Source organism: Apostichopus japonicus, chromosome 7 (genome assembly GCF_037975245.1).
Source record: "Apostichopus japonicus isolate 1M-3 chromosome 7, ASM3797524v1, whole genome shotgun sequence".
Lineage (NCBI taxonomy): Eukaryota > Metazoa > Echinodermata > Holothuroidea > Aspidochirotida > Stichopodidae > Apostichopus > Apostichopus japonicus.
In genome coordinates this window covers 25,985,233-26,000,957 of record NC_092567.1, presented here as the reverse complement: position 1 = coordinate 26,000,957, position 15,725 = coordinate 25,985,233, and the positions used below count along the sequence as shown (strand labels likewise).

Below are 15,725 nucleotides of genomic sequence, written 5' to 3'. Positions count from 1 at the left end.
TTTTTGTAAAACAATATTGCTTTCAAGCAAAGCAAACTAGCAGTCTCACATATAAATAAATGTTGTTAAGTTTTACACCAAAGCATAGTGCTGTGATATAGCTATACATAGACATGTACAGACAGTGCCATATACAACCAGAATGCAAAAATGCATTGTGGTTTCGATGATGTAACATGAGCAGTTTTCTTCACGAATCTGACGTAATATATAGTGAGGGTGTACATGTTTACAAGGGTTTCACGATTTGACCTCTGATGACCCCAAATGAACTCTGATCTTCTCCAAAAACAATAGGCTTCTTTAACTCAATGTGGTACTTCTACACACTAGATTAAAGGTCGGCCAAAGCTTCCAGTATTGAGATACCGCGTTTACAAGGTTTTCACAATTTGACCCCTGGTGACCCCAAATGACTTTGACCTCCACAAAAAACAAAATGCTTCTAGTAGCCTACTCAATGTGGTGTTTCTACACACTAAATTAAAGGTCGGCCCAAGCTTCCAGTATTGAGATATCGTGTTTACAAGGTTTTCACAATTTGACCCCTGGTGACCCCATATGACTTTGACCTCCACCAAAAACAAAATGCTTCTAGTACTCAATGTGGTGCTTCTACACACTAAATTAAAGGTCGGCCCAAGCTTCCAGTATTGAGATATCGTGTTTACAAGGTTTTCACAATTTGACCCCTGGTGACCCCATATGACTTTGACCTCCGCCAAAACAAAAGCTTCTAGTAATCAATGTGGTGCTTCTACACACTAAGTATGAGGTCCTCCCAAGCTTTCCTTCTTGAGATATTGTGTTTACAAGGTTTTCACAATTTGACCCCAAATGACCTCAAAAATGTGTATAGTGGAAAAGACTACATTCTAACAAGATCAAAGAAAGAAACATGACTGGTTTACATTCAGACAATTGTATTGTTGCAACATCGGAAGTTATAAGAGTACTACAGACTTAGATACTTGTATGTTTTCTCCCTTCTTAGAGAAGAGATATAACAATTAGAGATTACTTAACATACAATCACACTTAACTTTGACAGGAGTAATGTAAAACTATCAATTTATGCACCTCGTCACTTCATAGCAATGTAGTCTTATGCTACTGCAAGCAAGTTATGCTGAACTATGCAAATGCATGAACTAAAGTAAAAAAGTGAATTTCCCAAACAACATGTATTACTATGACAGGTAAGAGCAGAAAATTGTATCGAAGAACTAAACTTTGGCCTATAGAAGTAATTTTAGCTTTATAGTTACATGGAAAGAAGGCAGTAGCATAAGATTAGAGCATTTATTATGTTGAATATAAATTATCAGAATGAAATCAGTTTTGATATCTGATATGAACAGTATGAATGCCCAAGTTCCTAAATATACAGATCTGTCATTTGGGATGAATCGTACAACTGTGAGGTTTTTTAAAATAAAGTTGAATATAGATGAGAGAATAAGTTGAATAAAACATTTAAACTGTGAGACCACTTTGGGAGAAGTTTCCCCTCTTATTCAGTTATACAATTAGGATGTCCAATAAGAACCAAGGCGACTGTAGTTCAAGCTGGCACACATATTATATGGACGATGTAATTCAAGATCAAATAAACAAATTGAAAACAAACAATATATATAGATATAGCTGCCTGCTGGAGTAAGAAAAAAAGTGTAAAGTTTCTGTGGCAAGTTGTGACAAAACAGTCTTGAGCTATACTCAAGTCCTCTCTTATTAAAATCCTTTCTAAATTGAAGTCTATAAGTCTTATTATTGACCCTTCTTATCATTGACCTCTATCCTCTCTTATTGACCTTTAAGTCTTCTTATCGACCTCTATAATGGATGATTCTAATAAGTACGAAAGTAAAATCAAGATGGAATCTAATCACGAACCAAGAGACTTCATCAAATATTTGATGCCAAGTTAATTAATAGGAATATCAAACCCTGTTTATGTAGCATATAATGATATCACCACTGACTTGAAACACTAAATCATCCAAGTAAATTTTTGCAAGAGAAAACAACCAGCTGGAGGTAATGCTCGCTAGATAGCTGACACATCAGTGGCACATCATGGCACCTTTGATTCTCTGAATCCTACAGATATTTAGCTACCATAGTGAAAGGTTCATTAAAGATTTGTAATTTTGTTAGTTGTTAGAAAAAGACAGAGTACAGTTCCCACAGTGTATACCTTAGTGACAAGAGTAGAGGATTAGATCCAGCTAAGACAGGCCTAATATTATAAGATTAATCTATAAGATTGGTGTCCAAAAGTAAACAATCGATAGTTATGGTCCCACAGTGGTAAACCTGTCTATTTACACCCATGCTTAGATTTTGTCATATTGTGTACTGTAGATAAGATGAAAATTAAGCAGGTTGCATCAACATCTCAGTAAAATGGTGCTACTCCTTGGTGCTTACTCCTTCATTACCCTTATAATCCTGCCCCATTCCTCATCTTCAAAACGATCTCTAAAATAATCTAATTTTTCAAGAAACCATTTCAAGGTCGCCAGGTACTCTTCTTGATGTTTGTACATGTGGCTGACGTGTGGAGATTTGTCAAACACTTTCGTGTCGATATTATCGTACCCTAACTTTGTGCGAAGATTTTTAATCACCATTTCGTTTTGTCGGTAGCAACCGACGGGATCGGACTTTGAATAGATGAAAAGACTTGGTGCATTGACTGGGTTGTTGTGGAAGACCTTAGATGCACGTCGATAATGCTGGGTGGCCGGTCTTTCCATGACATTCAAGTATGTCTGCAGACATTTAGACATTGCACGCTGAGATAGGCTGTCATGCTGCAGGAGAGCCTTGGATATACCTTGGGGGATACTGGGCATGTCCGCCACGCTGTCATAAATCTGCGCCATGATCCGGTTGGTAATCTCACCTTTGACCTTCTCCGCTGCCTGCATCTTTTGAATGAGTTCTGAATAAAAGTATCCCCCGGTTGAGAAGCCGCAGACAAGTAATGGGCGCTCTCTAAACTGTTCCTTCTGTATAAAGTTGACCACATTTTGAGCCACCACTTGTGCACCGGTCTTGGGTAGCAGGAGTTGAGTTGTGTGGAGCTTCACCACAAGGACGTCGCAGCCACTTCGGAGGTAAATACTGGAAAATTTATCAATGTGTTGTTTCTTTGCAGCTAACCAGCTTAGTATGAGCACCAAGGGGCGTCTTGGGTGGTCCATGACATACTGAGGATTGGTGCTTTCAAAGGTGAGGTTTGGATCTATTATGGTCCGTTGGTACTTCTTGCTGTCTAGTTTGGTGGCATAGGACCGTATTGCACTTGCAGTTAAAGACTAAAGTAGAAAAAGAAATTGATAAAATGCTGTCAGAAGAGGGGCAGGATCAGGTTTTGTTGGGGGGGGGGGGCAGGAAGGCACAGTGTATATCATTAATTCACCATTATAAGAATGAGACAATTCTATGAGCTATTAAACAATGTGCAAACAGGCTAACAGCAGTGTAATGAGAAATGCTACTTTGTTCTGGTTTCCCAATCAATAGTTGTGATTACCTTGTACTGCATAAATAAGTTAAGAAAGCAATTTACTTTGAACAATTTTAACATTCAAAGGGCAAAACTATTTATTAATGAATGGTGTATGTCACTGTTTCAATGTAACATAACAATCTTGATATCAAGCAGGCTTGGGGCGATTACATCTGAATGTAATGGATTACGATTACTTGAGAATGTATGATTACGATTACGATTACAGCCTAAAGTTGAAGTAATCGATTACGATTACATTGTAGTGTAATCGTGATTACAATCACGATTACATTGTGGTTACTTGCACAATCCTCTGCATATCTGTTTAATATAACTCTCTGCTGGGAAATAGGGCAATGAAATAGGGCAAAGGAAGGGCATATACAGTATATACGGACAAAATTGTGGAAGTATATCTACCATTCCTACCAGGCATTACAAATTTATGCCTTAACACGTTTAAGATGTGTAACCCATAAGTCCAGTAAAAAATACAATTTAAGCAGACAGAGAGTAAACAGACAAATACTAAAAGTAAAACAAATGAAGATTTTCATGCAACACTATACAGTATTTTGTAAACTAATAATTTCTGCATAGCAGCAAAACTAAAAACTCTTTTACATTATAACACCAAAATAAAACTAACAGCTTTGAAATGGGGCATTCCACAGTACATGGGACATGGAAGGCCAAAGTAAAAGTAAATTATTTTCATCAAAAAGTGGTCAACTCTGGTAAAGCAAATTGTGCTAGAGAATTCTAGAAGCAGGAACACTTCTTTGGTCACACTAAAAGCCAATAGTAAGAATTAAGTCTTAATCATTTCTACTAATTTTGCCCTTCATATTCAAATTTCACTGTAATCATAAATGTAATACGATTACGATTACTTTGCCCTTGTAATCGATTACGATTACGATTACTTTGTAATTTTCACAAAAGTAATCGATTACGATTACTTCAAAAAATGTAATCAATTGTAATCGATTACGATTACTGATTATGATTACCCCAAGCCTGATATCAAGTAGGCTATTAGGGGTGGTGGGGGGGCTGATGGAGAAGGGAAAGGGCCAATGGAAAAGGGCTGATGGAGAAGGGCTGATGGAGAAGTTAGGCTGATGGAGAAGCTAGGCTGATGGAGAAGGGCTGATGGAAAAGGGCTGATGGAGAAGGGCTGATGGAGAAGGGCTGATGGAGAATGGCTGATGGAGAAGGGCTGATGGAGAAGGGCTGATGGAGAAGGGCTGATGGAGAAGGGCTGAATGAGAGGGGCTGATGGAGAAGGGCTGATGGAGAAGGGCTGATGGAGAAGGGAAAGGGCTGATGGAGAAGGGAAGTATCTATCATTGTCTGCCATCCCATACTGTAAGTGCCCTCCCCCCCCCTCCCCTCTTTCTTTAGTATTTGCCATCATGACCTTGACCCATCCCTGCATCAACATCTGAGATGTTCTGCTGGCCTCAAAGATGTACTTCAAACACAGACGTTATATTTACTGCTTTAGCTAGCATTGCTGTTAATTAATCACCAAATTAATCATCAATCAAACGATGAGTTCATCTGACGACTTAACAAATTAATTTACACCAATAACAAGTAACAGAGGCCAATGAAGCATCATCTAAGTGATTTATATCTTAATCACAAACTCACTGTAAGTTTCAGTACAAATTAAACAGCCTTCCTTGCTTTTGAGGAAGTGTTGAATTTATTGCTTTTGAACAGCATTGCAATGTTATCCTACAGGTTGTAGTACTGTTGAAATTAGATCTTTTTGTTTCTACCAATCCAGACATGTTTTTGGTGAATATAACACTCTTCTTTACATTTGTGACAACATACTGTAAATGTTTCACTAAACAGTGATACTTTCTATGTTTTAAAGGGTGTGAAGAAATTATGGACATCTCAGGTCCAGCTAAAGATAACAAGGTCTCACGTTTCATTACTGTCTGCATTTTGTAGCGACACGAACAAAACATCACTTGCAAGCAACAGAAAGTTAACTTTTTCAGATGTCCGCACGCGGTTTGGGGCGAGTCTTCAATGCCTTTAAGTACTATTGACACCTAGCTAATTAGCCCCATATTCCGTACATCAGTTGTGTGTGATAATCTCATTCAATATCTGTTGACATTTTTCACAAAGCTCCTTAAATTGTTTCCAAGATATACACCTGAGCTTTGATAAATCTGGGAAACTCCTCATCATATATTTGAAAACTATGACCTGGAGTGTTGCGCTCATCAAAATATCTTATTTTTGCAATTAATATGTTAACCCCTAATTACAAGCCCACATTTATCATTTGAATAATGGGATGTTCCTCTTTTCAAAGAAGACAAAAGTATTTCCCCAAAAGATGCCCTTTAGGCTACAAACCTGTGTACAGTGTCCTTGAAACAAAGGTTGCGAAACAAAGGGATAAAATTACAGAAAATTCAAGTCACACCATGTATACTATCAGCGTGCATAATGAGCTAATGTTTATTCATAAATAAATCTAGAATTGAGAAAAGACTTGCCAAGAAGTGGTGAATCTTTGATGGATTTTGGGAGTTGCAGCTATTTTCATGGTTTCTAATGCCTATTAGAGTTGATTACTGCAATGCTGTTCATAGCTCAGTGTCTGCAGACCTTTAACATCACTACTGCAGTACCTTGCAATTTCATTTTACAAAGTACTGAAAATAATGTCAATCCATTTAAACTTGCCATGAAGATTACCCTCTCAATGTTTCAAGTGTGGTAGAAAGAAAATAGAAGAAAAAAACAACTTCACATCAAAAAAAGTATTTTTATACCTTGAAGTATAAATTTAATTATGACCAGTTCAGAGAAATACATAGATATATACCAAAAAAAGCACCTGGTTTAATTCACACACAGACTAAAAGGTAATAAATATTGTAGTAAAGTATGAAAAGTTAAAGAATTCAATTCAATGATAAAAAGTATAAATAGCATAAAGGCTTCTTCTTTGCACTTATGTGTCTGCTGACATATATATCAATGATGCATACACTTAAAAAATATGAATAAATTAACATAATACATATTCACGGTGAATATAATTAAGTGTCAATATTAGTATATATTAGACATGATGTAATGTTAATGCCTTCATTTCTCTGGTTTTCAAGTGTTTACAAAAGAATAACCAGACTGCAAAACTGCATTATGGTTTCGATGATGTAACAAGAACAGTTTTCTTCATGAATCTGACGTAATGTATAGTCAGGGTGTACAACATACTTGATCTTAGTAATACAGTGCAAAGCAGATGTGACAAACAATAAATAAACAATTACACAGGCCGTCCTGAAATTACCTATGACCTCAACAACAGGCTTCTTATACTAACTTTAATACATCAACATACTAAATATGACACCTGTCCTTGTTGAAATATTATGTGAAAGGTGGTTTTCACAATTTGACACTGGTGAACTCAAACAACCATTGACCTCCGCACACAAAATTAGGCTTCTTTGTCTTTGCAGTATATTTGGAGAAGGGATACAGGAAGCAAAATGAGGGAATTTTCAGTAAAAATATGTATGTTTATCTTTATATTTGTCTATTTCATTCACACTTAAAACAAGCTTTTTAGGATTAGAGCAGTAGGCCATGTGGTTGTTTCGAGGCTGCCACATGAATAAGAACACATTTACCCTACATGACCATTAACCCACCCCCCCCCCCCATTGTCCCCAAATTACCTCTGACCTCCACCAAAATCATTCTACACACCACATATAGAATTGGGCCGACAGTCCCTTCTTTAGATATCGTGTTTACAAGCTGGGCATTAGAAACACAAACACACAAAAACATACGCCATCATGAATGAAAGGTCACGATTACCATGAGCAAATAACAGAGACAGATGGCTTCTAAATGCTGAATATGCATGAGCTGAGCACCCGCACAACAGACATTTTACAGTACTTAGGGATATAGCTAGATACCCTACAGCCCCACACCTTGATCTCACCCACCTCACCCACCTTACTGTTCCAAAATATCTATATTTTACCCCATTACTTGCAATGAAAACTACTTTATCATGTAAAGTGTTATGAAAACAGGCGTATGTGTAGCCTAATGCTTGGCAACCGGAGGTATTTTCATCTACAAAGTAAATATTTGGGGTTAACACTTATAGATTAACCTGTGTTCAAGTAGGGTTAGGGTTATCCTTGTCCTGCTACGAGCCTCCTAATAAATTATAATTTTCATTTCCTTTTTCAAAGTAACTTCAGACATCACTTTCAGCCTCCGGTTTTAATAATGCTGTTGACCACCAACCGGCGTCTTTACTCTGGAATTGATCTTTGAAGTAATCAATCTTTTCCAAGTACCACTTTAAAGTGGCCAAGTATTCTTCTTTATGTCTATACATGTGACTGACATGAGGAGAATCCTCAAAAGCTTTAGAATAGATATTAGTGTAATTCATGTTTGTACGGAGGCTCCGCATGGCGTTCTGTATCGTGGTGGCATCACCTACCGTGTCGGTGTAGGAATATATAAACAACGACGGTACGTTTACTGGGTTATTGTAGAAGACATGAGACCCTCTCCTGTAATGGCAAGTAGCCCGATTCTCCATGAGGTTAAGGTAGCCCATAAGTGCCTTCTCTACCCCCACCTGTAAGAAACTCCCGCTTTTCAGAAGAGCTTTGGAGAAACCCTCAGGAATGTTGTGAAGGTCGGCCATACTATCGAAGATCTGCCCAATGATTCGATTCGTGATTTCTCCGTCCTTCTTCTCGGCTGAGATCATTTGCTGGAGTATCTCTGAGTAAAGGTACCCGCCGGTTGAGAACCCGTGGACAAAAATTGGCCTTTTACAGAAGTCCTTCTGCTGAAGAAAATCCACCACGTTACGGGCGACGACTTGTGCTCCTGTTGTGGGTAGCAATATCTGCAGGGGTTTCAGGTCTACCACCAGGACATCACAACCGCTGGCCAAATAAACTCTGGAGAATTGATGAAGATGCTTTTGTTTAGCAGCCAACCAACTTAATAATAAGACGACCGGACGGTTCTCCTCTCCTGGCTTGCCTCTCTTGCATCTTTCCAACGTTAAATTTGGATCGATTTTAGTCCTCTCGACAGCTTGGGCATCAAGCTTTGACGCAAAACTTCTAATAGCCCGAACAGAAGACCTCTGAAAAAGAATCCAAATGAAAAATTGTTATGATAGTAATCAAACCTCAGACAGTCATGTAGATACACTGTAGCACATACGGCATACATGTATTGCATGCAATATAAAACTGCTAAAGGGATATTTATGGGGCTGAAGTATATCATTGTACTGGGCCTGAAGTAGCGGGGCTGAAGTACATCATTGTACTGGGGCTGAAGTAGTGGGGCTGAAGTAGTGGGGCTGAAGTACATCATTGTACTGGGGCTGAAGTAGTGAGGCTGAAGTACATCTATGTACTGGGCCTGAAGTAGTGGAGCTAAAGTACATCATTTAACAAAAGCTATTGGAAGTGTTCTCAGGAAATGTGATCCACAGATGTATAAACCCCGACCCTGAAAAGAAAGGTGAATGGGCTATGCACTCTACGCTGCAATATAGTTCCCTTTCTCTAGCCAAGGTGCCAAAATGGTGAAAAGTGTTTTTCTTCACTTTGCTGTGTGCCGCTTTCATGAAATTGGTGGTGTCATAATTTGAGTCAATGGTATGACACATGACATTGAACAAGTAACATCATTAACATAGTACATACTATGGCAACTTGAAACAGAATAGCCAAGCAATGAAATGGAGTCCACTATAAATGGCAGACACAGATCAATCAACAGATTAAAGCAAATAAAATGCCATCTGCTATAGTTAGATTGGAATGCATATATATTACTGAATGGAGACAGAAATGGATAGGTTTTAAAGAAACTACATTCTGCAATGGTAACACACCTGAATACCCTTGGCTGGGGAGGTCTATATGCAACCATGACATTAAATTACCACAGTACATAAAACCACAACAGATTATCTGAGACAACTCAAAAGTTTAAATAGCCTCGCTGCCTATTACTTTAGAGAAAATTCTCAGCGTTGGTAACTACAGTATGTTAACGACCTTTAAGGCCCGGTCACACTATACCGATTTTTTATCGGAATACTATCCGATTTTCCCGGAGGAATCGAAACAGCCAGTTTTTCGTTTGGGTCTTCTAGCCACAGTGATAAAGGACCTGATTTGCTATCTGTTGAGCCATTCCGATGTGGAATAGCCCTCTCCTAAATTTTGATATTGACTCCGTTTCCTTTTATCGGATAGCTATCCGATTTCTCTTACGATTTTTATCGTTTTTCGATGTGACGTCACTTCAGAATGTAGTCCGTTCCAGAACCCCTCAGATTTGGAGTAGGTATTCGAATATTCCACTGCGTTCATTACATTCAATACCACAAACCTCACTCTTCGGCCTAAAATCGGAAAAATCGGACCGTATTCCGATAAAATATCGCTGTAGTGTGACCGGGCCTTTACAGTGGCAGAAAAAGGTTTGTCAAAATTTGGGCATGGGTGACTATTATTTGATTCTCTTCAATTTGAGGCGTGGGTGGGGGTGGGGATAATGGGGACATCACTGACGACTTTTAAAAGTTCCCTACCCTGTTCCTTTAATCCTCTCTTTGTCCCTCCACTGTTAATCTCCTACCTCTCCTCTTCCCCTGTTGCTTTCTTCTCTCCATCCCTTGTCTACTAATCCCCTTTCATCTATCTCATTGTGTTCACCGTGCTCATTAACCTGTCTGTTTTAGGTGCGTGTTTTTGTCCCTTCTGTTACTGTACTTGTCATTTAGCCTCTGAAGAAGATCCTGCTAGGATCGAAACGTCAGGCCTACTTACATTTACACATTCTATTACACAGGCATTCTAGTGGATAAGCAGTTTGCTAACAGTTTTATTTTATTTTGACATTTAAAGGTGGATACAACAGTTAATCTGCAAACATGATAAATCCTTGTGCATATAGGTATACTACATGTGCATACTGTATGTGCATATGTGCATACTGTATATGGTTAGTTCATGTACAGACAGGGTTTCTAAAAGAATAAATTTTCTATTCAATTCATTGACTAATAAACAAAGCAAAAATAGCAATAGCAAAAATTCCTGGTATGTACAGTATGACAAAAGCTATAAGAATGAAAGTGAAAGACATCAGAACCACAAACAAATCTAGAAACCTCCAGACAATAGCACAGTACTGTAACTTTTTTTCCAACATTTGCCTCATTTGCAGAGCTCTTGTGTACAGTATTTCAACGTTGCTTGGATAACAAATTTGAAATCTGTTGACATTCTATCAGTATGTACATGATATATTGTACACTGTGGCCTAAACCTGCCTGTCACAGCCAGATCGAAATCTGTGAAGACAAAGATTGCTGTGTGATTTAAACTGGTGATGTATCTGGATGCTACTCTGTAATAAGTATATACTACACAATAGCTCAGTGATGGGCACCTACAGTACATCAATACACAATAACCCAGTAATGGGCATCTACATCAATACACAGTATCTCAGTGATGGGCATCTACATCAATACACAATAACTCAGTGATGAGCATCTACATCAATACACAATAACTCAGTGATGGGCGTCAACATCAATACACAATAACTCAGTGATAGGCACCTACATCAATACACAATAACTCAGTGATGGGCGTCTACATCAATACACAATAACTCAGTGATAGGCGTCTACATCAATTCACAATAACTCAGTGATGGGCATCTACATCAAAACACAATACTGTAACTCAGTAATGGGCATCTACATCAATACACAATAACTCAGTGATGGGCGTCTACATCAATACACATACAACTCATCCATCACACTTCCTTTGAACAGTGTTATTTTATTTTTTTGAGATGAAAAATCATCATGTACAAATCTAAACAAACCCGTCATTGTACCTACAAAAGTCTACCGTAACTGTCTTAATTTTAACAATGAAAAGAAAATGCAACATAGAACTACAAAAATTGAACTACACAAAAGAAAAGAAAAAAACAAAAAAACGAAGAAAAAAAGGCATATTGAGAAGTCAAGGACAACCTACATTCAACAATAAAGAAAATAAAATTTTGCTGAAAAGTTGCAGCAATAAAAGACAATTTTGCTTAAAGTGGAGCAAGGTGAGGAGAATTTAGACAGAGGAGTGTAAAAGCCATGCAGATTGAGGAAGCTGGTTCAATAGCTGGCATTTGAGGTGGACTGAAGGTCCAAGAGACCACATAGTGTACTGACCTTGCTATCCGCTCGTTTCCCATCTTTATCATCCAAGGAAGTTGTTTCTTCTTTCAAATAGAGTGAATGAATTCTTGTATGAAAATCACTCTGTAATTATTGCTCAAAGAACGCAAAAACTCCCTCGTTTTGGGTATTTACAAGCTACGATACTCACCTGCTAAACTCTCTATATATGCATTTTCTCATCGACCTAGTCTATTTACACTGGTAACATTGTAGCACTGCGCCATTAACCCTCCTCCATAACAGAGTTGAGACAGTCAGTTAAACTGCTGCTTCAGGTACCTCAGGGAACACTTAAAGGCATTGAAGACTCGCCCCAAACCGCGTGCTGCGCTATAAAAAAGTTAACTTTCCGTTGCTTGCAAGTTAAGCTTTCTTCTTGACACTACAAAATGCAGACAGTAATGAAACGAAACACCTTGTTATCTTTTATCTAGACCTGAGATGTCCATCGCTGCTATGTACACTGTGTTGTTGGTATTGACCGTAGCTGTATTGACTGTATACACTAGTGTCAAATTATCGACGGTGGCAAGCTGTGTGTGTATTTTCTGGGATCGATGGTGGTGTCTAACACTTCTGTTATGTACACCTCATTCAAAACTAGGTCAGATTACTGACATGAGACGTCTCTTTATGCGCGAGTCTTCACACCTTTTAAGTATGATCAAGCAAATGATGACAAATTCAGTACAAACTCAAGTGACCTTTTCCACTTTCAAGTATGTAAGAGCATCAAGCCTAAGCTTGAATACAACTATCTGCAGTAGCTGTAATTCTGACCATCAGCAATAAACTCACAGCACAACCACATTACAAATTACCAAAGTTCAACTGACCAGTTGGGCTTGATTCAAAGCTTCCATAGATATTAAAGGTATAGCAGATCATTAATTACCAATGTTCAACTGACCAGTTGGGATTGATTCAAAGCTTCCATAGTTACAGCAAGATATTAAAAGTATAGCAGAACCCCATCATAAATTACCAATGTTCAACTGACCAGTTGGGCTTGATTCAAAGCTTCCATAGTTACAGCAAGATATTAATATACTATGCTGTTAATTAAAAGCATAGTATATAGTATATTTGCAAGTTCACAAAATATGAACCTCGAACTTCAACTAACTAAACAAACAATTTTTGCAAGATAATAAACTAAACACTGTCAATGACCCAGTGCAATATGTATACGTGTCTACTGTAGCAATTATTTATCCTTCTCTATCATGAAATGCCTGTATGCTACAGTTGTGTTAAAAAAGAAGTTTAAAACCTTTAAACTTAAACAGCAATTTGTCAAATTTTTGCATTTTGCTAGTTCATAGTTTCAAAAGAGGTATAATTACTTACATGCAGTGAAAATCAGTTATTTGCTGAAACTCACTTCACCCTATTAGTATTTTATTTTTTATATTTATTAGAAAAGAAGGGTTTAATCTTTAAATCACATGAGAAGAAAAAATTGTTATCACTTGATAAATTAAGGAATATTTAGTTTCCTTATGTTTTGATAATACCCAACCTATACAGACATGACTTTGATACTTTTGTTCAGTGGTTCATTTGCCTTTTAATGGGGAAAAACCACAAAATGTCCCAACAAAATGGACATCTAGTAGGCCTATAGAGTATAAGGGAATTGGTTACTGTTAGGCCCTTGATGCTAAAGCCCAGGTCAGGCTGCAGACTAGGCACAGTGTCCACATGATGTGAAGTACTGTACTGTAATAATATGAGCTTTTTCTGACAAAACTGTATGGGTAGACCTAGCCTAGAACCTTAACAACTTTAGGTTAGGCAAATTGCAGCAATCAATTTGCAGTTACTGTACGTCTAGGTATATGATATTGAATCACGTGTAGATAACTTATGCCTAATCCAGTCCTATACCTAAGCTACATTATCAATGTAGGTATGCCATTAAAAAAGCTTGTAAACTCATACTTATACCGTTGCTGCCTACTCACCTTTCGAATAGAAAGTTCTTTTGTTTTGGAGGTGACTTGGCGAAGTGTACTAAACATTGTGCTTAATATTGCAATTCCCCGTTAAAATGATACGATGCCTGTCACTAATTAGAACCTGTGTTCCCAAACTGAGGTTTTAGCTCAATCTTTCGAAGGAATTAAGCAAGCATTTAATATGTACGTGACATAGGCGTACAACCTTTCCTCTGCCCTGCTCATAGGTTAGGATAGACTGGATGGGAAACCTTGTAGTGTTCACGTATCTCGGTTGTGATATATACGTACTCGTTGCATATGTACGCGTGATAATTAGTACGGTGTGTGTTTATACGTATGTATATGTGCGAGTTACAATACTGCACAGAGAGCTGTCGGCTGCCTACCCACGTGGTTAAGGATCTTACGATTACGTCATGGGTACGTCGACACTTGATACCCTAAGGAAACAGGTTCAAAACCTTTACCGTTCTTTACCTCATTAACTCGCGATATCTGTTTATCTACTACAAATCGAATTTCAGTAATCCATTACTTCATTTTAGTAATAAATGACGATATTGCTCTATATTCGTGTACCCTAATAATGTCAGGTTTTTTACATGGCAATTAGTTACTAATGGATGAGTTGGTGTAGGCCGAAACCTCAAGGTTAACTGTGATTGGTCAAAAGTATCGTATATCATGCAGCGCTCTGGTGGTTATTCCCTCATTTAGGCGTTCATGTCAAGAAATGGAACTTTTACTTCCTTTATACCGTTTCCAACATGAAACGTGTATATTTGAAGTGGTATTTGTGTTCCCACTATAATTAGCTGCATTTATTTTATATTTTGCCTCAATCTTAAGGCACAACTCGGGAATATTTGGGAACCTGGCAAGGGCGCCAAAATTGGTGGGGCATATGCAGTTATGGTCGATCATAACATAATCCGCTTCTTCATAATTACTCGATCCACCTTAGAAACGTAATCATCGGCCAGACCAGTCAGTAGTATTGTCAACAAAGGCTGATTCAAGAGCAACGATTTGGTCAATAAGCAAGAGTGCCATCTCCACAGATACTGGTCTTGGCAGGGAGCTGTCGTGTATGGTCAGTGGTAGGCCATACGGGAAATAATTGCTGATTTAATGTCCGTACGAATAAACATCATCATCTGTATTAATGCTATTTAACACCGGCATTAATGTTCAGCCAATCACCATGTAGCTTCTTATGCCGGTATTAAATAGAATCAATACCGTCATTAGAATGTACACCGGCATTAAATATTACTAATACCGACATTACATAGACCATTCACATAAGCGATATTTGAAGCTGTTATCATGCTCTGAGCTAGTCTTCGCCAAGTCGTTTGTAATACTCTTTTTTATTCTCGTGCAAACTGTACATGCCTCAGAGTCGGTTTCTACCTACCACGAATGTGCTTGTCCAGAGTATTTTACATACCCGGGGATCTGTCCGATACAAACGTCTTGGACATTTCTCCACAGAGGGGCGTGAACTTATGCAAACCACAAAATCTTAGTTCATATTATTATTATTACAAAATTGCGAGTCATGTGAGATCATGTTTCTTCCACAGCAATTAGCGACCGCCTTTAGATTATTTGTATTAGCAAGAGCTGTTTCCAGTCCTTGGATGTTATGGGGTCGGTAATTTCATTTCCTGGTTATTATCAGTAGTGGCGTTAAAGTTAGGGATGAACTGATTTAAATTAGTGTTGATAAAGTTATCTACGTAGAAGGGTTGGAAGATACACGTTTTTCAGTGTTAGGTTTTTTTTTGTGGGGGGGGGGGGGCACAACGGTTAAGGGGTTTTCGCGATATATTTTTCCGTATGTGCCGAACATCTCCAATTGGGCGACGCTACAATAACGTGTTAGACAATTTGACCAGTGTCCAGGGTGTATTTC

At 38.1% G+C, this 15,725-nt stretch overlaps 1 protein-coding gene across 2 annotated transcripts; it reads right to left on the bottom strand.

Moving 5' to 3' along the window:
- Window positions 1-906: 906 nt before the first annotated feature.
- Window positions 907-14,140, bottom strand: LOC139969915 (transmembrane protein 53-like). 2 transcript variants are annotated; one of them, XM_071975323.1, is made up of 2 exons: window positions 13,808-14,040; window positions 907-3,326 (listed from the first exon to the last, which is right to left on the bottom strand). In XM_071975323.1, exons 1-2 carry the CDS (start codon window positions 13,862-13,864, stop codon window positions 2,430-2,432), a joined length of 954 nt encoding a protein of 317 aa, XP_071831424.1. In that variant the 5' UTR covers window positions 13,865-14,040; the 3' UTR covers window positions 907-2,429. The 2 variants fall into 2 exon arrangements, with proteins under 2 accessions (XP_071831424.1, XP_071831423.1); XM_071975322.1 differs by lacking the exon at window positions 907-3,326 and adding an exon at window positions 7,245-8,705 and having other exon boundaries at window positions 13,808-14,140.
- Between the last annotated feature and the right edge of the window lie 1,585 nt (window positions 14,141-15,725).

Bases quoted from the DNA above. Each gene is read 5' to 3' on its own strand.
- LOC139969915 (XM_071975322.1), bottom strand. From the start codon at position 13,864: ATGTTTAGTACACTTCGCCAAGTCACCTCCAAAACAAAAGAACTTTCT. The intron at 8,706-13,807 runs GTGAGTAGGCAG...ATTCTTTTTCAG, and splicing joins AAGAACTTTCTATTCGAAAG to AGGTCTTCTGTTCGGGCTAT.